Here is a 24,235-nt window from a genome sequence, read left to right as displayed (position 1 = left end):
AAGTGTCAGTCATTTAAATAGCTATTTGAGTCTTAAGAAACTTGACCCTTGGAACAAACAGGGCCCTGCTTTCCTCAAAGACTTTGTCTTCAAGTAACTACGGTGGAACCCCTGCTTACAAAGAAGATTTTGTGCACAACCTTGGAGCCTTCAAACCAGTGGAAAATCTGTTTGGAAACGACTCTACTTTCGCGAAACCCCAATTTCCAGGTGCATCGACTGAGTGGAAGTTCTTGGACAAAGCCGAACCGGACTGCCTTTGTTCCAAACCACACGAACCTCGTGCCGTGTGCTGTTATCTGAGCCCGAAGACAGAGAGGCCTCTCTGTGACGAAGTTCAGATAAGTTTAACAGTTTGGAGTTCATGATTCATGACATTTGAGAAATGAATTAGAAATGTTAATCTGTGATTCATAACTCTAGAATGTGTAATATCATTTAGTTTTCTTAAATATAAATGTGTGTTGCATTAACCTGTTTTGTTGATAATTTTAGAAATAAAATCTGTCAACGCCGAGAAATATCTTCTCATTCCTGTTTAACAGTTTAGTCTGAAATTGACCCAAGTTAATAGACATTAGATTATTGGTGGCCCTGCCTATCCTTAATCATTGAATAATAATCAGTTAAGGGAAATTGTGGTAACAAGTAATGATAGGATCTTTCCCAGCACCTAAACGTAAATGAGACTGATATTTATATAACGAGAAGTTACCTGACATAAATACTAACCTGCGTAGTTATTTGATGTCTGACTAATAATACTAACGTGAGACTCACCTTCGTCTTACTAACCGGTATTGTAGTCAATGTGTTTATAACCTTTTTTGTTTAACGATTTGTGTTATCGTATGTGATCCCATGGTCTTTGATTTGGTCACGGAAGTGATTTGTCTTTGATTTGTTGATCTAGAGTTGAATTTTAATTAGTTTTTCCCTTTTGTATAATTAGTGTAGTGCTACATTTAGTCTTTGTTTTGAATAAATTAGACAATTTATATCTTTGGAATTGGTGTCTGCGTCCAATTGTTACAGAAATTGAGTTCTACAAGATTCCAGGATTCGTGATAAGGTGATACTATAAATTCACTTCTTTAATTGAAATGTATAAGTGTACCTTACGCTACAAGTGTGAGTGTCTAAGAAGGTTCTCCAGTATTCCTGCTTCATTACATTAATTACATATTAAAATTGGTATTAAGATTACATTGAAATTCAACAGCTCTCTCACAAATCCTCTTCTCTTTCTCTTTCCCTTTTCACCACCCCTCTACCTATCTCTCTCTCTCTCATATTCCTTTTCCATCTCTTGTATTCCCCCTCCTTCTGTCTTATCCTCTCTTTCTGTCTCTTATCTCTCTCTCCCCCAGTTCCTCTTGCTGAACATGGTATTCTGTTCCCTGGTGAACAAGTGCACAGCACCGGGCAAGAAGGACTGGGACACGGAGAAGGGCATTTGGGTCAAACTGAGAGCGCTGGCCGAGGACATCTCCAGGCAGGATGCAGAGTTCCTGTTGAAGGTGCCCGTCTTGCTAAAGTCACCCTACTTACTACTACCATTAATATAATAATAATAATATTAATAACCGTGGATTTTTTTTAGCTTGGTTAGGTGGTTTGTCTTCGTGGGGTCTAAAACGCACAGAATGTGAGTCTCCAGAGGTCTCGCCAGTCCTGTATTGACACACTTTGTCATTTTAGTGCTGCTTATTGTCTGGCATTTTCTGGCACAGAGCTGCACAGGTCGGCAGAGTCTCCAGAGATCTCACCTGCCCTGTTGGCATCCTTCTCCCTCTCTCTCCCTCAGGTGGCTGTCTACACCCGGCAGGAGCTCAACATTCGCATCACAGCCAACTTCCTGCTGGCCCTGTCAGCCCGCCTTCCCGAAGCCAAGCCTCACCTGCGCAGGTACTACTGCGCCGCCATCCAGCTGCCCTCCGACTGGATCGAAGTGGTGCGGCTCTACAGCACGGTGAGTCCCACTGGGGTTGGTGGAGTGGGCTCAGCATGGGTGTCGTGTCATGTCTGTCTGGCAGTATTTGGATTGGATTAGGGCTTTCTCGGACCAGGGTATGTGTGTCTGCCGCCGGGGCCCTCACCTCCACCTGCGCCTAATATATGTATAATCACCTTCTCACTGCACTTTAATCTTAATAAGACACTGTGTGTCTGCCCTCTGTGATTACAGTGCTTTGGTGGCAATCTGCCCTCCTGTCTGAAGAAAGCCATGGCTGACAAGTTTAAGCAGTTCAGCGAGTACCAGCTGGCCAAGTACAACACATGCAAGCAGCGCTGCAAGCACAGCCGTCCCAAGCTGGTGAGAGTGCGTTCAGAGCTGCTGACGTGGCTGCTGGGGTAAAGGGAGTCCTGGTGCAGGGGGGGCATTTAAAGAAATCTCCATACCTCTCTCTGCGTCGTTTCAGAAAGGAGAACAAGACATGGAAAGGTGGGCGTCACTTCTTAAAATGCAGCAGGACTTCCTGCAGAAATATGTGAGTAGCAGCATCGCTCTTTCCTCAGAAATACGGGAGCGGTGTATGCCGGCTTCTGACTTCCTTCCTTCCTTTCATCCTTTCACACCTCCCACCTGCCCTCCCTCTCTCTCTCTCTCTGTACTCTGGCTCTCAGGAGAACAGCTCTACCAACAAACAGCAGAACATCTTCAGCCTGAAGAAGCTGGTCCAGAAGCTGCACATCAAGGAGCCGGCAGAGCATGTGATGGGCATCCTGGGGCGGAAGTACGACCCTGCCGCCACAACCTTGCAACATACCTGCTGTACATATACAGTACAGTACAGTGTGTACTCCAGGTGTATATATACAGTACAGTGTGTGGACTCCAGGTGTATATATACAGTACAGTGTGTACTCCAGGTGTATATATACAGTACTGTGTGTGTACTCCAGGTGTATATATACAGTACTGTGTGTGTACTCCAGGTGTATATATACAGTACAGTGTGTTCTCCAGGTGTATATATACAGTACAGTGTGTGTAGTCCAGGTGTATATATACAGTACAGTGTGTACTCCAGGTGTATATATACAGTACTGTGTGTGTACTCCAGGTGTATATATACAGTACAGTGTGTGTAGTCCAGGTGTGTATATACAGTACAGCAGGGGTAATCAATTATTTTGTGTCAGGTTCCAAATTTCTTGGCCAAGGTATAGTCAAGGTCCAGACATCGGGGGGTCACACCATCAAATGACCCTTTCCAACACTCACACACAATTCTGTGAACTAGTAATTGTTAAGGTACAAACACTTCACGGAGAAGTGTCTCTTCGAGTTCTGGACTAGGCTAACCCAGCGCCTTCAGTGCAGGATGGTGAATCCTCCGCAGGATACACGCTCTGGAAGTAAACTCACAGACACAAAAGCCTGTTCATTTCACTTCAATTCATTGTTGCTACAGCACCTAGATCATGTTTTGTAAGACTTCAGGGCAGTCCTTAAACTCGTGAGTTTCAACAACATTCTAATAATAGAATCCTAAAGTTCTCTTTGGACAATGGGGGGAATGTGGTTGCGAGGGAGAGGACATCTAGACTTGCACAAACCTCTACACGGATTTGCAAGCCCAGGGCTTGTCATGGCAACAGTTCAACAGTTCAGTGTATGTGACTAATGCTTTGCTGGTTGTACAATAACAATCAAGTTCCTCGTTAGTCTGAGGCGTGTTAACAAAGCAGTATTATCGACAGACATTCAGCATTATACAGACAAAATATTGATATAATATAGCAGAGTATTATACAGTGGGTATATACAATACATAGGGGACAATTTTACCCCAACAGCAATATACCCCGTTGCTTATATTTAGTACATTTCACAAAGTGCAAAAATAAAATGTTTAAATAAATGTATATATTTGTATTAAAATGGTTTCAGACCACTTACATTTTAATTTGTTAAAGATTATTGTAGTCATATAGATAAACATAATAGAAACTTTACCGCATTTTGTGTTTTATTAGATTTAAGCATGTAGCGTAAGGTACACTTATAAATTTCAATTAAAGAAGTGAATTTATAGTATCACCTTATCACGAATCCTGGAATCTTGTAGAACTCAATTTCTGTAATAATTGGACGCAGACACCAATTCCAAAGATATAAATTGTCAAATTTATTCAAAACAAAGACTAAATGTAGCACTACACTAATTATACAAAAGGGAAAAACTAATTAAAATTCAACTCTAGATCAACAAATCAAAGACAAATCACTTCCGTGACCAAATCAAAGACCATGGGATCGCATATGATAACACACAAATCGTTAAACAAAAAAGGTTATAAACACATTGACTACAATACCGGTTAGTAAGACGAAGGTGAGTCTCTCATTAGTATTGTTAGTCAGACATTAAATAACTACGCAGGTTAGTATTTATGTCAGGTAACTTCTCGTTATATATATATCAGTCTCATTTACGTTTAGGTGCTGAGAAAGATCCTATCATTACTTGTTACCACAATTTCCCTTAACTGATTATTATTCAATGATTAAGGATAGGCAGGGCCACCAATAATCTAATGTCTATTAACTTGTGTCAATTTGAGACTAAACAGTTAAACAGGAATGAGAAGATATTTCTCGGCGTTGACAGATTTTATTTCTAAAATTATCAACAAAACAGTTTAATGCAACACACATTTATATTTAAGAAAACTAAATGATATTACACATTCTAGAGTTATGAATCACAGATTAACATTTCTAATTGATTTCTCAAATGTCATGAATCATGAACTCCAAACTGTTAAACTTATCTGAACTTCGTTGCAGAGAGGCCTCTCTGTCTTCGGGCTCAGATAACAGCACAGGCCCGAGGTCTGTGTGGTTTGGAACAAAGGCAGTCCGGTTCGGCTTTGTCCAAGAACTTCCACTCAGTCGATGCACCTGGAAGTTGGGGTTTCGCGAAAGTAGAGTCGTTTCCAAACAGATTTTCCACTGGTTTGAAGGCTCCAAGGTTGTGCACAAAATCTTCTTTGTAAGCAGGGGTTCCACTGTAGTTACTTGAAGACGAAGTCTTTGAGGAAAGCAGGGCCCTGTTCGTTCCAAGGGTCAAGTTTCTTAAGACTCAAATAGCTATTTAAATGACTGACACTTTCGTATACAGTCGACTTAGTCAATTGTCCAGCTGTAAAACTCCACTGATCAGGTGGGCACAGGCGGGCAGCGCAGTCTGTAAAGTTCTTTATTTAATAAAGTCCTTTAAAAGAATTCTTCGTCCGGCTCAATCTCCTTCTCCCAGTTTAACTCTTCTGTTGCCGGCAAAGACTTTGTTGGTTTCTGGTTCCGGTTCTGGCAACAGAGCTACAGGTTGAGCTGTGGCAGCGAGTTTCTGGTTCAGGTGAGAGAGAGAGAGAAAGACTGTCCGCTGTTCCTTATAGTCTGTCAGATCAATAGGTGATTGGTCCCTGAGTTCTTGAGATTGGATTTCGGTTTCAGCCCCAGTGTCCTATTGGAGGGGGGCTTGATTTATGACTGATGTCAATCCATGCCATCTTTTGGAAATGCTGGTTGGCCCGGGTTCGTAGCTCTGTGTCTGGATTTCGGCTCTCGTCCAGTTCAAAGAGTTTTTTATTACCTACAGGCCCCTTTCTCCAGACATCTCATAGCAGGATTCCAAACTATTTGGCCTCTTCTCGGTGCCATCCTCCCCAAAACTGTCACTTTGATGCAAACCAGTTCCAAGCTGATGAGCTAAGGAAATCTGATAACTTTGGGGGGGGAGAGGTCTTCTTTAGATCAGTGCTTCAGCTCAGAGCCCAAATGCTCTTATCCAAATACACCCAACATAACGCTACAAGCATTTACCATTTCCCTTTGTCCCACTGTGCACTGCACCAAATTAGTGTTGGAAAATGAGGGTGAAGACGATTGAGTAATTCAGGGCGAGCTGTCTGGGGGTCCCCCAGAAGAGTTTGACAACTGGAGACCTGAAATGCGCGATTCTGAGACATTTCAAAGTCAAAGAACAGAATCTCCATGACATCAGGCAGATTTGGAATCAAACATATCTTTGCTTCACAACCACATATCACCACTGAAAAATCCCATATCAATCGACATTATATATGCAAACTAGACGTGGTTTCTGGTGCTTGTCAATCACAGATATATTTTGGTGGGTGGAGGATGCACAACTCTCAATGTGTGTGCTGCTAGAAATATTCGTCTGCATTGGAAATAATTTGTTTCCCCAGCTGCCATAGGAGTTTCTAGGTGAACACAAGCTATAGCACCATGCCCACCCAGTTGTGTATATTTTAAAAGGTGAGGTTGACACGACATGTACACAAGGCAAATGATTCACATTTTAGCTGCTTATTCATAGAAATGAGGTAAACCTTCCAATGTCAAATGCAAAGTCCTTGCAAACATACACAATAGCCCTTGTATGCTGGGAACAGTGCAAATCTGCACAACTGTGGTGCGTGACACACAGCAGCCAGTCCTGTACAGTATTTGAATGTTTCAGCCAAACTGACATACATACATGCGTTGACCCCCATGGCGTCTCTCCTCGCAGGTATCCCAGCGATCAACACTCGTTCTCCCGCAGTGGGCTGCCGGGGGCCTGGGTGCCGCAGCGGGCTGGGCAGAGGATGAAGCTGACCGTGCCGCAGACCTGGGAGAGGATTCTCAGCCTGAAAGGAAACAAGGCCCAGACCTGGGAGCAGCTGATAGGTGGGGCTGACCAGACCTGCACCACCTGTTCATACAGTAGTTTTTTGTTTTGTCCTTTTTGCCTTTGTTTTTTCCCATTCAGGCATTCATGATTGTCTTGTATTGTGTTACCTTTCCTGTATCTTTTTCTCTTTCTTCTTTTTTCATTAGTAACTGAGGCCTCACCATGGTGTCACAACAATTATTTATTGTCAATACCGGCATTTTTTTATTTTTATTTAATGTAGCCATTCTGAAGTCTTGCCGTTTGGTGATGCGGTCAAGTCTCTGCCCTGTGGTGGGAGATCCGGGTTCGAATCCCACTGTGGCCGTTTCATGAGCAAGTGTATATGACAAGAGAATAAAGTGTCATTCTTAGTTAGATTCATCATAGCCTAGGGCATATTTTTCCTATTATAGTCATCTATTTTCATCATTGTGGCCTGTTATTTATGATTTATTTTTGCACTATTTGTTCTCAAACAGAAAATGTATTGATCACAATATTTTGGTGGTGATGAATTATTGCTTTGGTGTAAAGCTTGTGGTGAAAAATGTGTGACAGATTGATGGTATATACCTCCATTTAAGAATAGTTTTTCAAACAAATAATGAAACATTGCAGCTCCAATGCGATCATTGTTAAGCCAGACTAATTCGATATATTGGGATTTTTGGCATGGAACCTCCTCACACAACACAACTGAAAGCACACGTTTCTAACACTTAAAAACAACAACATTAAAACAGATTCATTTACATATAGCCTAGTTATTTTAAATATTTATTTGAATCTAAAAAGTGTTCTTCAGATCTTTATTTTATTCTGTTTGTGTTGTGCACAAAGGGCAGAAAATAACAAACCCCAGACTGTAGCAGATTGCAGGACACATGCAAAATCATGGAATTGCAGCCCTGTCTCAGACTCCTCTCCTTTACAGTTTGATTGATGTGATTGCTTCCCCACTCCCAGATAACCAGAGTCTGCCCTTCATGGCCATGCTCCGGAACCTGCGCAACATGATCATCCAGAATATCAGCCCAAAGCACCACCGGAAAATACTGAGCAAGCTGAGCAACAAGGTGAGTGTGGGGCCATGAGGGCCGAACCCTGCATGGGGGAACCCAGCGCAGATACACTTGTGTGAAATGCGAGATGCATTGAGGCTGAGCGCTGTGTGGGGAAACGTCTGCCCAGTATGCAGCGGCAGTGCAGAAAGGAGAGACTTTTTACTCTGACCCACTGGATTATGTCAGAAGGTTACTGGCTCCATGTGAAGCCCAAACCGCAGCCATGCCTACCTCTAGCTACTAGTTACTTATCTCAGGAAAATGTTCCCCTGATAAGGAAAGTGTTGCTCAGGTGGAGGAGAATGGAGATAGTGTGGAAATGCTCACTTCCTTTACCTCAGTTCCAGGTCGAGTCAGAGGTCGCTGTTGGAGCAAACCTGTAACCCTGTAATGCAAGGGCTTCCAGGTCTCTTCAGTAGTGGTTCCATATGATCAGAGAACCATCTGTGTGTGGCCACTTGAATTTTATGTTGATAACAATGGTGACTACTGGAATACTAATTAATGTGTGCGAGCTAATTAGGTTAAAATTAAAAATGCAAAATAAACTCAGATGGGCCGCACCCCGGGGCCGCATGTTGGACGCCTGTGCTGTAATGTATCAGAGTTTCATTCATTCCCAGGAGCCATTTTCTAAAGCTTCTAAATCCAAGGCCACAGGGATACAATTTTGTCAAAATTTCCAATGAACATGTAGATCCACCTTTCTCTGATTGGGTCCCGGCTTTAGCTTGCTGGGGCATCCGTTTCACAGCTCTGCATCTTCCTTGCAGGAGTTGGTCATTCGTTCCCGGCAGCTGCCCTTCCGCTTCCTCTCAGCCTACAAGGTCATCCTGGAGCTGGAGCAATCAGGTGTGTGGATCTCACAAGACTCATACCACCAGAAAAACTTCTCTTGCTATTGCTGAAAATGTATTTATTTAGAGTTTACCAATCTATTCTTCATTTCCAACCTTTTGTAGAATCAGTGAATGAGAATGAATGGAGTGTCCGTCTCTGCATCCTCAGTCACTCCCTCACTGAGTACCTTTGACATTTGGGTTTTATGAGCGCAACCCACATTGCAACCTGAGAGCTTGACTCTCCTGGACCAGGGCTGCTCAGCTCTTGTTTTCGTATATCCATATGATGCGTGGCATGGTGTCTAATTTTATCTGTGCCTGTCTCTGTCTGCCTCTGTGGATCCCTACAGTTTTGCAGTCCATCAGCTCTACAGTGATGGTGAGGAAGCTTCTAAAAAAGATACCCTCCCGGTGTAAATGGAACACAGTCAAGAGGACGGTGGTGCGGCGGACCCTGGCCGTGCCGATGGTGTACAGGAAGTACCAGAACTTGAGGAATAAGCGGAACAAAGCTAGGTGTGCCAGCTGGTCCTGGGAATACCTACGATTCAAGGGGGGATTAGGTTGTATTGGATATTGCAACTTCTTGAAAAACAAAAACAGCCACCAGTTAATTCCTGTGTATACTGAACTGACTCTCCAGTGCTTCATAGTGCTTTGGAGGTCGCATTTATAACCATTTCATGATTATATCCTCCTCATCGCCTACATAATTGGCCTTTGTCTGCCTACGGGTGGATGAAGGCCTCCCCAAGATGATTCCACTTCTTTCCATCTCTCTCTTCTAGTGAAAGAGAAAATGTAAGTAAATTGTAAATGATCTCTCTGTCTCTGTCTCTGTGTGTCTTGTGCGTCTCTCTGGGTCCCCTGGTGTGTCCAGACAGGGGAACTGCAACGCCGAACTCCTGGCCCAATACAAACAGGCCCTGGAGACGGCCATCCAGATCTCCTGCCGGCACAGCATCCCCCCTCTGCCTGGCAGGACCCTGATAATATGTGACATTGAGTTCCCGGATAAACTGCCCTGCAAGAGTACTAAGGACCTGTGTAGCATCACCCACCCCACATCTAAGGGACATAGAATCAAGGTACGCTATGCATGAATCCCTTGGTGGCGGACTGCTTTTGTCTTGCAGGGGGTTATATTCCAGATTGACCCTTTTTGCCTTTGCCTCTCTGTGTTTTTATTTTTCTCTCTTCACCCCCCCACCACTAGAGGCTGGAGCTGTCCGTGCTGATGGCGCTCATGCTGGGGTACTCCTGTGAGCACGCTCAGGTGGTTCTCAACTACTACGGGTACTATGTGGAGGCGGAGCTGGAGCCTGATGCCCTATTGGACAACAGCAGCAAAGTGGTGCAGCAGGCATGGGTGAGGGAGGCCTGTGATTGGCCAGGGTCGAGGGGAGGAGACTAAAAACCTATCCATTGGGGATGTGTTTATGCTGACAGAAGCACTGACACACTTACGCCCACACGCCCAGTGGCCAATCTCCCCCTTTGGAGAGCTAGATTTAAAAATAAATGGTTCTCTTGGTTATCTCTTTGTCACAATGTTTTGAAGTGAAATCAGGCATGAAAATCCCTGCGTTATATATATATTTATTTTATTTTATTTCTTGGCAGACGCCCTTATGCGGGGCGACTTACAACATAACTGCAAAACAAAGTGCAAAAATACAGTTAAGTAAAAGGCATCAGTCTTTACAAATTCAATTTAACTAAAACATAGCAATTCAAAATATACATTTTTCAAATTCCAATTTACAGTTTACACAGTTAAGTACGGTAAGTGAGGTCCTACATCCTGGACAGTAAAGCTACCTCATCCACTGGCTGTGGAAAGTTTTCCTGCCACTTTTCGAGCTTTGCTGTCCACAGGGATCTAATTGAGTGACGATGACTGCATGATCACAGAATGCTTACCCTTTCCACCTTTTTCTTCCCCTCAACAGGAGCTGTGTTATAATTCCGACAGTCCCCAGACCATTCACCAATTATTTAACAAACTGATTTCCCAAAGGATCAAGGTAATGCAGGCCTGACCAGGGAATGGCTCCCCTGTCTGTGTCTTGTATACTGCTATGCCAATCTCTGGCTTCATCCTGGTTTATCCTGATGACTGGCTTCCTGCTCCGTTTCCCCTGGCAAGTGTACATAATGAGCTGCCTGACTGTCTCCCACCCATTACTGTCACTCTGTCTCTCTCACTCTGACTTTCTCTCCCTTTTTCTCTGTGTCTCTCTTTCCTTGTTTCTCTGTGTGTTTCTCTAACATGTAATTTTAACATGATTGCAGGTGGAAACTGTAGTGATCCTGGGACATTCGGGCACCTTTCAATATGCCACCTTTGAGCTGCACCGGTACAAGAAGGAGCTGAATCCTGACATGCTGCTGGTCAAAGTGAATTTAAATTCAAAGTAAGCTGAGGCTGTTCACAGTCTTATGTACAACTCAACTCAGGAGAAGGAAGCGACCCTCATATCCCCTTACAAAACAAACAAACAATGACAAATTGGGCTGTTGTAAACTTACCAGCCCAACAGCAGGTTCAGTCTGCAAATATCCGACCGGTTTTCCCTTTAGGGCTGATTTGGAGTGAAGTAAACTCGTAAATAATGTAGCGTAAGGTACACTTTCAATTTCAATTAAAGAAGTGAATTTATAGTATCACCTTATCACGAATCTTGGAATCTTGTAGAACTCAATTTCTGTAATAATTGGACGCAGACACCCATTCCAAAGATATAAATTGTCAAATCTATTCAAAAACAAAGACTAAATGTAGCACTTCACTAATTATACAAAACGGAAAAACGAATTAAAATTCAACTCTAGATCAACAAATCAAAGAAAAATCACTTCTGTGACCAAATCAAAGACCATGGGATCGCATATGATAACACACAAATCATTCAACAAAAAAGGTTATAAACACATTGACTACAATACCGGTTAGTAAGACGAAGGTGAGTCTCTCATTAGTATTGTTAGTCAGACATTAAATAACTACGCAGGTTAGTATTTATGTCAGGTAACTTCTCGTTATATATATATCAGTCTCATTTACGTTTAGGTGCCGAGAAAGATCCTATCATTACTTGTTACCACAATTTCCCATAACTGATTATTATTCAATGATTAAGGATAGGCAGGGCCACCAATAATCTAATGTCTATTAACTTGTGTCAATTTGAGACTAAACAGTTAAACAGGAATGAGAAGATATTTCTCGGCGTTGACAGATTTTATTTCTAAAATTAACAACAAAATAGTTTAATGCAACACACATTTATATTTAAGAAAACTAAATGATATTACACATTCTAGAGTTATGAATCACAGATTAACATTTCTAATTGATTTCTCAAATGTCATGAATCATGAACTCCAAACTGTTAAACTTATCTGAACTTCGTCGCAGAGAGGCCTCTCTGGCTTCGGGCTCAGATAACAGCACACGGCACGAGGTCCGTGTGGTTTGGAACAAAGGCAGTCCGGTTCGGCTTTGTCCAAGAACTTCCACTCAGTCGATGCACCTGGAAATTGGGGTTTCGCGAAAGTAGAGTCGTTTCCAAACAGATTTTCCACTGGTTTGAAGGCTCCAAGGTTGTGCACAAAATCTTCTTGGCAAGCAGGGTCTCTCACCGTACTTATTTGAAGACAAAGTCTTTGAGGAAAGCAGGGCCCTGTTTGTTCCAAGGGTCAAGTTTCTTAAGACTCAATAGCTATTTAAATGACTGACACTTTCGTATACAGTCGACTTAGTCAATTGTCCAGCTGTAAAACTCCACTGATCAGGTGGGCACAGGCGGGCAGCGCAGTCTGTAAAGTCCTTTAAAAGAATTCTTCGTACGGCTCAATCTCCTTCTCCCAGTTTAACTCTTCTGTTGCCAGCAAAGATTTTGTTGGTTTCTGGTTCTGGTTCGGGCAACAGAACTACAGGTTGAGCTGTGGCAGCGAGTTGCTGGTTCAGGTGAGAGAGAGAGAGACCGTGTGCTGTTCTTTATATGCCTGTCAGATCGATAGATGATTGGTTCTTGAATTTGTGAGATGGGATTTCGGTTTCAGCCCCCAGTGTCCTATTGGAGGGGGGCTTGATTTATGACTGATGTCAACCCATGCCATCTTTTGGAAATGCTGGTTGGCCCGGGTTCGTAGCTCTGTGTCTGGATTTCGGCTCTCGTCCAGTTCAAAGAGTTTTTTATTACCTACAGGCCCCTTTCTCCAGACATCTCATAGCAGAATTCCAACCTATTTGGCCTCTTCTCGGTGCCATCATCCCCAAAACTGTCACTTTGATGCAACACAGTTCCAAGCTGATGAGTTAAGGAAATCTGATAACTTTGGGGGGGAGAGGTCTTCTTTAGATCAGTGCTTCAGCTCAGAGCTAAAATGCTCTTATCAAAATACACCCAACATAACGCTACAATAATATCCTTTATAAATAACTAGAACATTTATTAGAGTAAGCGACTCATCAAACAACATAGTTTCAGATTCAGTGGGTGTGAATGCCTCAGGCTGTGGCTGTGTATGTGCACAGCCCAGCCCAACACAGCACAGCACTGTGTTTAGCTGTGTATGTGTGGGTGAATTGCGTGTCCCTTTGCTTGCAGAGATAATCCTGAACCACAATACTTGGACAAGAACTATGTGGAGCTGTATGGATTCAGCGAACAGATTCTGAAGTAGGTGGGGTTTTCAATTTTAATTGTAATTTTTTTTGCTGAATTCCTTTTAGAGGAAGTAGATGCATTTCATATAATTGTATTGAATCTTGTCACCTGGAATTGTGCATCCTCAGAATTGCTATAGAGTTTCGGTCCCTTGTGTTATAGAGGAAGCTGATTGGGTCATACCCCAGAGGAATACATTCTCTGAGTGATTTCTTAATGTTGATTATCAATATGTTTCTTTATTACTTTTTTAAGCATTGGGAATTGCAGAAGATAGCACAGGTTTAGTGTTAGGATCACAGTGTGCACTTCTTGCAACAGCCAGTTCTCTCGCAAGGCCAAGGGGACTGAAGTCAGTGGATTTAGATATTCTCACAGGGTTTGAAGGTTTGCAGTTTTGCCCAAACATGGGGAAGGGCAGGACGTGGTCTCTCTAGAAATCTATACATGGGGTCAAGAATTCAGTGCAGTCCACTGTGAGAGAGGGGGTATTGAGAGCAAAGTTTTGGAGTGTAGCCCTTTTTTTTTACTATTGTGCCCAAGCAGAGAGCGAGAGGTCCTTACGTACATACAAAAACACTGTTCTTATAAAGAATTATGATTGTTTTGCTAGGAAATGTAGGTCTAGTAACTGAATACATCACATATATATATATATATATATATATATATATATATACAGTGAGGGAAAAAAGTATTTGATCCCCTGCCGATTTTGTATGTTTGACCACTGACAAAGAAATGATCAGTCTATAATTTTAATGGTAGGTGTATTTTAACAGTGAGAGACAGAATAACAACAAAAAAATCCAGAAAAACGCATTTCAAAAAAGTTATAAATTGATTTGCATGTTAATGAGGGAAATAAGTATTTGATCCCCTATCAATCAGCAAGATTTCTGGCTCACAGGTGTCTTTTATACAGGTAACGAGCTGAGACTCTCTTAAAGGGAGTGCTCCTAATCTCAGCTCGTTACCTGTATAAAAGACACCTGTCCACAGAAGCAATCAATCAATCAGATTCCAAACTCTCCACCATGGCCAAGACCAAAGAGCTGTCCAAGGATGTCAGGGACAAGATTGTAGACCTACACAAGGCTGGAATGGGCTACAAGACCATCGCCAAGCAGCTTGCTGAGAAGGTGACAACAGTTGGTGCGATTCTTCGCAAATGGAAGAAACACAAAATAACTGTCAGTCTCCCTCGGTCTGGGGCTCCATGCAAGATCTCACCTCGTGGAGTTTCAATGATCATGAGAACGGTGAGGAATCAGCCCTGAACTACACGGGAGGATCTTGTTAATGATCTCCATGCAGCTGGGACCATAGTCACCAAGAAAACAATTGGTAACACACTATGCCGTGAAGGACTGAAATCCTGCAGCGCCTGCAAGGTCCCCCTGCTCAAGAAAGCACATGTACAGGCCCATCTGAAGTTTGCCAATGAACATCTGAATGATTCAGAGGAGAACTGGGTGAAAGTGTTGTGGTCAGATGAGACCAAAATCGAGCTCTTTGGCATCAACTCAACTCGCCGTGTTTGGAGGAGGAGGAATGCTGCCTATGACCCCAAGAACACCATCCCCACCGTCAAACATGGAGGTGGAAACATTATGCTTTGGGGGTGTTTTTCTGCTAAGGGGACAGGACTGCACCGCATCAAATGGACGATGGACAGGGCCATGTACCGTCAAATCTTGGGTGAGAACCTCCTTCCCTCAGCAAGGGCATTGAAAATGGGTCGTGGATGAGTATTCCAGCATGACAATGACCCAAAACACACAGCCAAGGCAACAAAGGAGTGGCTGAAGAAGAAGCACATTAAGGTCCTGGAGTGGCCTAGCCAGTCTCCAGACCTTAATCCCATAGAAAATCTGTGGAGGGAGCTGAAGGTTCGAGTTGCCAAACGTCAGCCTCGAAACCTTAATGACTTGGAGAGGATCTGCAAAGAGGAGTGGGACAAAATCCCTCCTGAGATGTGTGCAAACCTGGTGGCCAACTACAAGAAACGTCTGACCTCTGTGATTGCCAACAAGGGTTTTGCCACCAAGTGCTAAGTCGAAGGGGTCAAATACTTATTTCCCTCATTAACATGCAAATCAATTTATAACTTTTTTGAAATGCGTTTTTCTGTATTTTTTTGTTGTTGTTCTGTCTCTCACTGTTAAAATACACCTACCATTAAAATTATAGACTGATCATTTCTTTGTCAGTGGGCAAACATACAAAATCAGCAGGGGATCAAATACTTTTTTCCCTCACTGTGTGTATATATATATATATATATATATATAGTAACAACCGGGTAGATCTTTCTTGGTTTGTTTGTGGCTCCTGTCATGTGATAGACACACTCTGAGTATTTCAGTATGAGCCTGACTTATCCCTCTCTCATGTTCTGCACCTCTCTCTCTTGTCGCTCTCGTCTCTCTCTCTCTGCTTTCAGATTTGTAGCAGAGAGAGGATCATCCAGACTGTTGGACCACATTGAGCACATTGACAAGATCTACCATGTTCCTCCAGCAGATGGAGCTAAAGAGCAGCTGGGAAGAGTTACAGAGGTCTGCCCATTGCTGCCCACCCTGGCAGAGAGGTACGACCACCCCCAGTCACATGGCTTTATAGGTCAATGTAATTATAGGCTTATGAATGTACTTTTCTTTGTTCACAACTGACCGCTTTGAATTGTTTGTTTCTGTTTATGGATGTTTGCCAAAGATTTAAATGAAATCCCATGCTGTGCTCTCCTTGGTGTTGATATTTGAGTTCCTGTGCTATTTCAGCACCAGCACACACTGTGGGGAAATGAGACTGCACCTCTGTTGGGATCCTGTTTGGTTTCGGCAGTGCTGTTCCACCCTCAGCTATTTGAGCACCGCTAGTTTCTGTGGGGAACTGGTCACCTTCTCTCAGCTTTTACAGCACAATCGGTCACAGAGAAGCAAAGTAGTGTCTTTCCCATTGTCTCCCTGTATTTCTCTCTCACCCTTTCCCTCTCCCTGTGTCAGATTCAGCATAATACCGACGTGCTGTCACTATATGAACACTGCCTTCTCTCTCCACACTCTTTCTTTCTTTCTCTCCCCTTCCCCCCCAACTGTCTGTATTTTGTGCACTAGGTGGCGCACTGTGCGGGTGTTCATCTCCTCCACGTTCAGAGACATGCATGGGGAGCGAGACGTGCTGGTGCGGTCGGTGTTCCCCGAGCTACGCCGCCGTGCCGCGCCACACTGCCTCTGTGTGCAGGAGGTGGAACTGCGCTGGGGGGTGACTGAGGAGGAGTCCAGCAGACACAGGTGTTGTTTGTGGGAGGGGGAAGAGTGCAGGAAAGGGTTTTTTAAAAAGGGGAGAGAAAGGGTAGTAGAAAGATGAGATGGAAAAATTGGAACATGCTGAGAGCACAGATGGAGGGAGAGTGTGAGGGAAGGGAAGGGTGTTCGGTCTGTGGTGGTGATCTTTCTCTGTCCTCTATTTCCTTCTCCCACTCTCCCTCCATCTCTCCTTGTCCCCTTCTCCCTGCCCCTCTCTCTCGAACGCTCCTTCTCTGTGTCAGGATGGTGGAGCTGTGCCTGTCAGAGGTGTGCCGCAGTCAGCTGTTCGTGGGCATCCTGGGGGAGAGGTACGGCCTGGTGCCCACGGAGCGCTCTCTCCCAGAACTCCCGCAGTATGACTGGGTAAGAGCTGCCTCTGAACCGTGGTGCCTGTGGAGAGACGGGTGTACATATGGAGAGACCCAGGTCTTGTGGTGTGTGTGTGTCTACCCCACTTGCTCTGGGTGTATAGGGACACAATAGGGTAGAACAACAGGGATGGACATGCTTCATGGGGGGGACAGAGGCACCCAACACCCCAAGGTCTGACGAGCCATCGCCACCCAATGGCTGTTGATGTTCCAACCCACCCCTTAGTGCTGGCGACAGGCCCCCACCAGAGGGAAGACTACAGCCAGCAGCACCGATCAAGAACTTTCTGATCTCCTTGCTGCTGTAACAACTATATTGCCTGGAGGGGAGGCAATCATTAGGCCTTGGCCCTAAGCCATGGACCCCAGAGATTTATTTTCTCCTACATGCCATCTATAGGAGTTTTTGTATTTCTCTCCTCCGTGCCTAATGATTTATTTAATGTACGTTTACTTTATTTTATTTAGTTAGCTGTTAAACGTCTATTTTTATTCATTTTCTTATTTTATTCTGCTGTATGTTTGTTGTATGTTTTAAAATTGATTGATTGAAAGTGTGACACACATCAACATGTGATCATGTGACCATGTCTTGTCTGTCTGTGGTGCTTCCTGCAGCTGAAGAGGGCCCACCCTGGCCTGTCAGTCACCGAGCTGGAGATCCTGCAGTTCAAGGAGATGTACCCCGACACTGCCAATGGCCGCATGTTCTTCTTCTTGCGATCACCTGATATGATCAGGTACAGAGATGGGTAGAGGAGGCCAGGCAGTGGAAAGAGGAAAAAGATAGAGGAGGGGGGGAGTCCAGTGGAAGAAAACATGATCAGGTTCAGAGATGGGGAGTGGAGGAGAGAAGAGAGAGAGAGAGGGAATGGGATGCTGTATTAGGAGGAAGGGAGGAAGAGGGAGAGGGGAAAGATCGGAAGAGAGGTGAGCGGTCAATAAAGACACAACATGCTTCGACAGCCAGGATGCTGCTTGATCCATATCTCGGCCTCAGTCACTCATCCGTTTCTCTGGTATATGATTGCTCAGGTCTGTGCCCGTGTCCTGGAGGGCCGAGTTTGCTGCCGAGTCGGGGGAGGCGGAGTCCAAGATGGCAGACTTGAAGCGCCGAGTGCTGAGTAGTGGAGCCAAAACCACCAAAGAGTGCGTGAGTCTCTGGACGTGAACCAGAATATCCACGCCAAGCTCTCTCTCTCTCTCCCTAATATACATACACACACACACACACACGCACACTCTTACTCTCAACCATATATCAATATTAAGTTAGGTCCATAAATATTTGGACAATGATACAATTGTCGTCATTTTGGCTCTGTACGCCACCAAAATATATTTGAAGGAAACAATCTAGATTTGTTTGAAGTGTAGACTTTCATCTTTAATTTGAGGGAAGTTGCACATTGGATGAACAGTGTAGGAATTACACACATTTTTATATGTGGTCCCCCCAATTTTAGGGGCTCAAAAGTAATTGGACAAACTAACATAACTTGGTTGCAAATCCTTTGCAGACAAGGTCTGCCTGAAGTCTGGAACCCATAGACATCACCAGATGCTGGGTTTCGTCCCTGGTGATGCTCTGCCAGGCCTGCACTGCAGCTGTCTTTAGTTCCTGCTTGTTCTTGGAGCATTCGGCCTTGTTTTGCCACAAGATGTAAACCATTGGTGAGCCTCGAAAACACGAAGACCAGATTAGAGTTTGCCAAAGAACATCTAAAGAACCCTGTACAGTTCTGGAACAACATCCTATGGACTGAAGAGACCATGATCAACTTGTGCCAGAACTGCTCATGTTCCGAAGCATACCACCTTATCTGTGAAGCATGTTATGGCATGGGTATGCATGGCTGCCAAGGGAACTGGTTCCCTTGTATTTATTGATGATGTGACTGCTGACAAAAGCAGCAGGAAGAATTCTGAAGTGTTTAGGGTTATTTGATCTGCTCAGATTCAGCCAAATGCTTCAAAACTCATTGGACGGTGCTTCACAGTACAGATGGCCAATGACCCAATGCATACTGTGAAAGCAACCCAAGACTTTTTTAAGGTGAAGAACTGGAATGATCTGCAATGACCAAGTCAATCACCTGACCTGAATCTGACAGAGCATGCATTTCACTTGCTGAAGGCAAAACACCCCAAGAACAGGCAGGAACTAAAGACAGCTGCAGTGCAGGCCTGGCAGAGCATCACCAGGGAAGAAACCCAGCATCTGGGGCAAGTTGTACTAACAGGAAAAGAAAACAGGATTGGATGCGAGCTCACTAGATCCGGATCATGAAAAAGTGTTGTATGAAGCAGATCAAGATCAGGATCCGATGAGCCGATATTTGAACGTCTGCCACTCTAATGACTCCATGACAATCATAAACCTTTCAGAAAACTATACTGTACTGTGCTTTTGCTGATGAGTTTATTAATTAATTTAGCTTAGTTTTTCACTACATTTCGCAATGCATGTTAATGTCACTGTGCTTATCTTTGCCACTGGATCCGACATGATCACTTGTTGTACATCAAGGATAGAGCACATTGGGTCCATTAAAATCTCACAAAGTACACAACCTTTCCAGTTTCTTGCACTGGTGTGGATTTGTTTAACTCCTCAACTACAAAAATAATATAATGATAATTAGCCATGTGATGGTGCGTTTTTCCCGACCTCATCATGAACATTAGTGTTTTGAATGACAACAAGTGCACACTGATGGTGATGCATTAAACCCACACCGTCATTTAATGCTAAAGACATTGCCGCAGAATTGAAATTTAACTTTAACATAAACCACTCAAGATCCTTACCTTGCGCAAATGGCACCCGCGGAGCTTCCATGTAAAGTCATGTGGGTAAACGCACCAGACATTCACTCTTGTTGAAAGACTGGAAAAGACGCACTTTGTTTGTGCTTATATGTGTGCCTTGCGCTTTGTGAAAGTTTGTTGCGCCCTGTCTTTTTGTAATGTCTTTTTGTTTTCTTATCTGTTTAGGAAAGGTAAACGCTATAGGGTTGCAGAGGAGCTCATTGCTTCTGGGTCTGAGTTTAGCTGCGTTTGCTCCTAGGGCCTGGGAGCGCCACCTAGTGGTTGCTTTCAGACAGTGTTCTGGACCATACATGCAGAAGCAGGGGGCACCGAGTGCCAAGGAAATTTCTCCTTAATGCATATGTTCATATGTAGATGTATGACAATAGTTTGTTTTTCTTTTTCTTGTCATGTCATGCATAAATGTGTTTTTCTTTTTGTAATGTACTACTCTGGAACTAAAAGCTTATGTATAAGAATTAAGGTTATAGAACATTTAGCCTTACCAGTATGTTTAGAAAAGTGGACCGGTCCAATCAGGGGAGGAGCTTCAGGAAGGGGATAGAATAGGCCTTACCTCAACCTGTGGGGGCTCTGTTTTGTCGAAGCCTGTGTAAGGTAATGGCTGCTCTCAGCCAGTGCATTAAATAAGCAAAGCAAGCTTATGGTAGCTGTTCAACTGTCTTAAGCCTGGAGTTAGCTGTATTTTTTCAGTTTATTTTGTTTACATAAAGCCTAGTTTTACTGGCAAGTTTTTTTTAATGTGCAAAGTTCCTGTTCTTTTGTTTCGCATCTTGAATGTATTGCACAGACGTGATTGCTCAGGTGGACTCTGAATTAATAAACGTGATAACTTTATTGGTGACAAACTGCTTTATTTACCACTTTTTCCACCATCCTTGGTCACTGGGTCCGTCTACGTTTTCACAAACCAATAATCAATTTTATTTATAAGGTGCTTTTCTCATACCCAGTAGTGCTACAAGATCAAAACGGCAACACAGCAGTAGCAACTCGAGTATTAAAAAAAAAAAAACTTTTACAATGAGAGTAAATAAAAACCAAATCGCACATAAACTACATCTCACCATAAAGACACAAAAACAGAAAGCACGGTTCGACATTATATTATTTGAAAATGCAAATCTTTGTAAATAATGTAAGTCACATTTGTGTTTATCTGTGCTTAACAAGAATTATCTACATCAATAATGTTACCTATTTGCTGAAATCTGCCAGTTGCAAAATATCTCAACACTAAACACAGGATCATTTTTGAGCTCGGATCTCCAACACAATTGATCAAGATCGGATCCCGTTAGTACAACATTGACTGCAAAGGATTTGCAACCAAGTATTGAAATTCACAATTTAATTAATGATTATGTTAGTTTGTCCACTCAGTTTTGAGCCCCTCAGATTGGGGGGGCACATATAAAATGGGTGTAATTCCTGTACCGTTCACCCAATTTGGATGTAACTACTCTCAAATTAAAGATGAAAGTATAAACTTACTTATAAACTTACATTTTGGCATACAGAGCCAAAATGATGACAATTGTGTCCATGTCCAAATATGTATGGACCTAACTGTATAACTACTATGGTAACATACCTAATGCTTAGAAACCCAGTGGGATGTATGTGTCACAGGCAGTCAGCAGCCGTGAGAAAGATATATTTTTCAGGCCTCTCTGTGTAGCTTGTGTGAGGCACTGGGTTCTTAAACCAGTAAGCCGATATGAAAGTTAATTGTTAAGACACCACACTGTGTTCAGACAGTTTGCTTGCCGTTCCTCATCACCTTGTTCAGTTTCCTTTCCTCTCCACTCTTCCCCTCAGTTACCCTTCCCAGTGGGGCGGCGTCATCGACGGGAAGCCCTGCACCTCAGGTCTAGAGGAGTTCAGGAAAGCCGTCCTGGATGACCTCTGGGGGGCGCTGTTGGAGCAGTTTGTGCAGGTCAGTGCAGAATGGTGGTGGACTGCCCTTACCTAATTATAAACGTTTTGTTTTTTTTCCCCAACATTGTACACTGACGTTACGATGCGACATTTATATAAAAACATTCCATAGAAACAAGGTATATAGGCACACAAATAATATAATGTAAACATTGTAATGGACATTTAGTTAATTTACAATGATTGAGAAAGCTTAAACAAAACACATATAGGATATGTGCATACAAAATAGATTTGGTCATATTTATGGAAATGACAGAGATCAACCTTCATGAATGGTGCAGAGAGCAGTAACTGTGCGACCATTAAGAGAACTGTGTGTTCAGGGGTAACTATCTCCCTCTTTTGTACTTTCTCCCTTGCTTGCTATCTTCCTCACAACCTCTCTCTCTCTCCTTCTCCTTCTCCCTCCACTTGTGTGTCCATGCAGGAAGACGAGGGCTCAGAGGCGGGCTCAGAGGTCACCAAACAGGAAGTGTACCAGGAAGCCCAGCAGCGGCAGTGTCAGGGGCGGAGGAAGCTGGTCGCCACTGCTGCCGGCAAAATCCGAGAGTCTGGGAAGGGAGGGCCGGTGCTTGTCCATTGTGGTCCAGGAGAGGGGAAGACGGTTTTTATGGTAATGTAACAAGGTCTTAATTAGGATTTCACTGGGGAAGGTTGGGAGAGCTCCATTGTCTTACTGGTTCATATGGACATGTCTGCCAAAACTCGAAGATTTTATACACACACCCTATAAGAATAGATTGTATTGTATATAGATTTGGTAGGTTAGACTGATAATTTCTCTGAATTTCTCCTCCCCCAATCCACAGGCCGCACTGGCTAATGAGCTCAAGTGCCCGTCAGGCAAGACCCCCTCCTACGATGTCATTTCCTACTTTGCCGAGGCCAGCCAATCATCTCGTAGAGTGGAGCAGCTGCTGCGCTGTCTCGCCCAATGGCTGGAGCAGAGGCTACCGAGGGAAACTGAGCTTCCCACTACATACAGGTAAAAGAGAGAATCAAATTTCATTGTTTTGCGGTTCCAAGCAAAAGATAATTGATTAACGCAGCATAGGAGCAGCTTCGGTTGTCAGTTGCTCACAGGGTTTGAATTGATCTGAACTGGATCGCATCAGAGATGCCTGTGTTCCTAGCTAAAGTGATTCCCAGTTCTGCTAACCTCTTGTGTCACCTCCCAGAGCTTATTTTGATTGGACACTTTTTGCATCTTCCCCAGGGAATTGCTGGCAGATTTTCACACACACCTGGATGCACTCTGTGTTGCCCGTAAAAAACAGCCGCTGGCCATTCTGGTCGATGGGGCGGACTGCCTGCAGGATGCCCAGGGCCAGCCGGTCTCTGACTGGATCCCACAGCACCTCCCTCAGGTAGGAGAACTGCAGTATGACTTAATTAGGTGTATTGTGCTGGGGCAGTACTGCTATTGAATGCTGCTGTCTACAGGATATAATTGCTGATCTGAGCTTTGCCACACTAGGTCTATTAAGCCTAGCCTTGATACACGTCACATGCTGACGCCTGCTACACTGCAATAAGATATTTTCTCAAGCATGTTAAATGTTTGTGATCTAACAAAGGGAACTCCATTCTGCTGTTCCTCCTTCCTTCGTCCATCTTTTATTATTTTGTATTTATTCCTCCTCCTCTACAGGGCGTGACTCTGGTGCTGAGCGTCACCTCCAATTCTTCACTCCAACAGTCCTTGGCCAAGAGAAAGGCAACTGTGCCATTTCCCCTGGGACAGCTTTCCCTGCCGGAGAGGAAGGAGATCATCCAGAAAGGCTTAGCGGTGTACGGGAACAAGCTGAGCGATTCGGCCTTCAACAACCAGGTAGCCAGGGAAATGGGCATGGTGTAAATTAATCACGTGTGCATATGGAAGAAGCTGGCAGGTGTAGGCTGGAGTTTGCAGGTTCACAACCAGAGCAGTTTCGCTAGCCAAACACCGCTCAATTTCCCATGGCAACACAGTACCCCCAGCTTACCCAAAGCAGCTCCCTCAGTTATATAAACTAGGTTATTTTACTGGAGCATTCTGGGTAATGTACCATGCTTGTGTGGCAGGGATGTAAACCCACAAACCTGGAGTTGCAAGTCTAGAGCTACTTCTACCCACTGCACCACACCGAACCACACCACACCGCACCGCTGTCACCAGCACCGTGCCATGACGCTTCCAGGAGAACGGCGACACATCACCCATTCTAGAAATGGAGACCAATCAAGCACTCCCACTACACGGTGAAGGGTTCTTGCCTGTTAGGTACAGGAGACCAATGGCCCAGAGTTACGGCTCCCCATAGTGACACTTTTTCCTCTCGCTGTGCCTCTCAGCTGCAGACTCTCCTGATGAAGAAGGGCTCTGTCAGCCCCCTCTACCTGCGCCTGGCCTGTGAGGAGCTGAGGGCCTTCGCGGTGTTTGAGAAGGTAGAGTGATTACCCCCACCTCCCCAGCTCAGTCTTTAAGCATCCCTCTGAATATCTCTTTGTTTGGTTTAGTTTG

General features: G+C 44.0%; 1 protein-coding gene across 1 annotated transcript in view; it reads left to right on the top strand.

Moving 5' to 3' along the window:
* Positions 1–24,235, top strand: part of LOC136768676 (telomerase protein component 1) — a 46,735-nt gene that overhangs the window by 2,718 nt on the left and 19,782 nt on the right. The window contains exons 4-28 of the mRNA XM_066722984.1: positions 1,371–1,520; positions 1,808–1,972; positions 2,189–2,317; positions 2,424–2,492; positions 2,629–2,738; positions 6,549–6,706; positions 7,659–7,768; positions 8,530–8,608; positions 8,949–9,114; positions 9,479–9,686; positions 9,815–9,967; positions 10,551–10,625; positions 10,894–11,015; positions 13,215–13,286; positions 15,721–15,867; positions 16,394–16,570; positions 16,828–16,948; positions 17,575–17,696; positions 17,992–18,105; positions 21,610–21,727; positions 22,160–22,345; positions 22,542–22,717; positions 22,949–23,099; positions 23,384–23,563; positions 24,067–24,159. Coding sequence (XP_066579081.1) covers positions 1,371–1,520; positions 1,808–1,972; positions 2,189–2,317; positions 2,424–2,492; positions 2,629–2,738; positions 6,549–6,706; positions 7,659–7,768; positions 8,530–8,608; positions 8,949–9,114; positions 9,479–9,686; positions 9,815–9,967; positions 10,551–10,625; positions 10,894–11,015; positions 13,215–13,286; positions 15,721–15,867; positions 16,394–16,570; positions 16,828–16,948; positions 17,575–17,696; positions 17,992–18,105; positions 21,610–21,727; positions 22,160–22,345; positions 22,542–22,717; positions 22,949–23,099; positions 23,384–23,563; positions 24,067–24,159 — 3,351 coding nt within the window. The remainder of the gene's footprint in view (positions 1–1,370; positions 1,521–1,807; positions 1,973–2,188; positions 2,318–2,423; positions 2,493–2,628; positions 2,739–6,548; positions 6,707–7,658; positions 7,769–8,529; positions 8,609–8,948; positions 9,115–9,478; positions 9,687–9,814; positions 9,968–10,550; positions 10,626–10,893; positions 11,016–13,214; positions 13,287–15,720; positions 15,868–16,393; positions 16,571–16,827; positions 16,949–17,574; positions 17,697–17,991; positions 18,106–21,609; positions 21,728–22,159; positions 22,346–22,541; positions 22,718–22,948; positions 23,100–23,383; positions 23,564–24,066; positions 24,160–24,235) is intronic.

The sequence above is a fragment of the Amia ocellicauda genome, chromosome 14 (assembly GCF_036373705.1).
Source record: "Amia ocellicauda isolate fAmiCal2 chromosome 14, fAmiCal2.hap1, whole genome shotgun sequence".
Taxonomy (NCBI): domain Eukaryota; kingdom Metazoa; phylum Chordata; class Actinopteri; order Amiiformes; family Amiidae; genus Amia; species Amia ocellicauda.
Note: the sequence above shows the minus strand (reverse complement) of the source record. Positions and strands in the feature narration are given on the sequence as shown.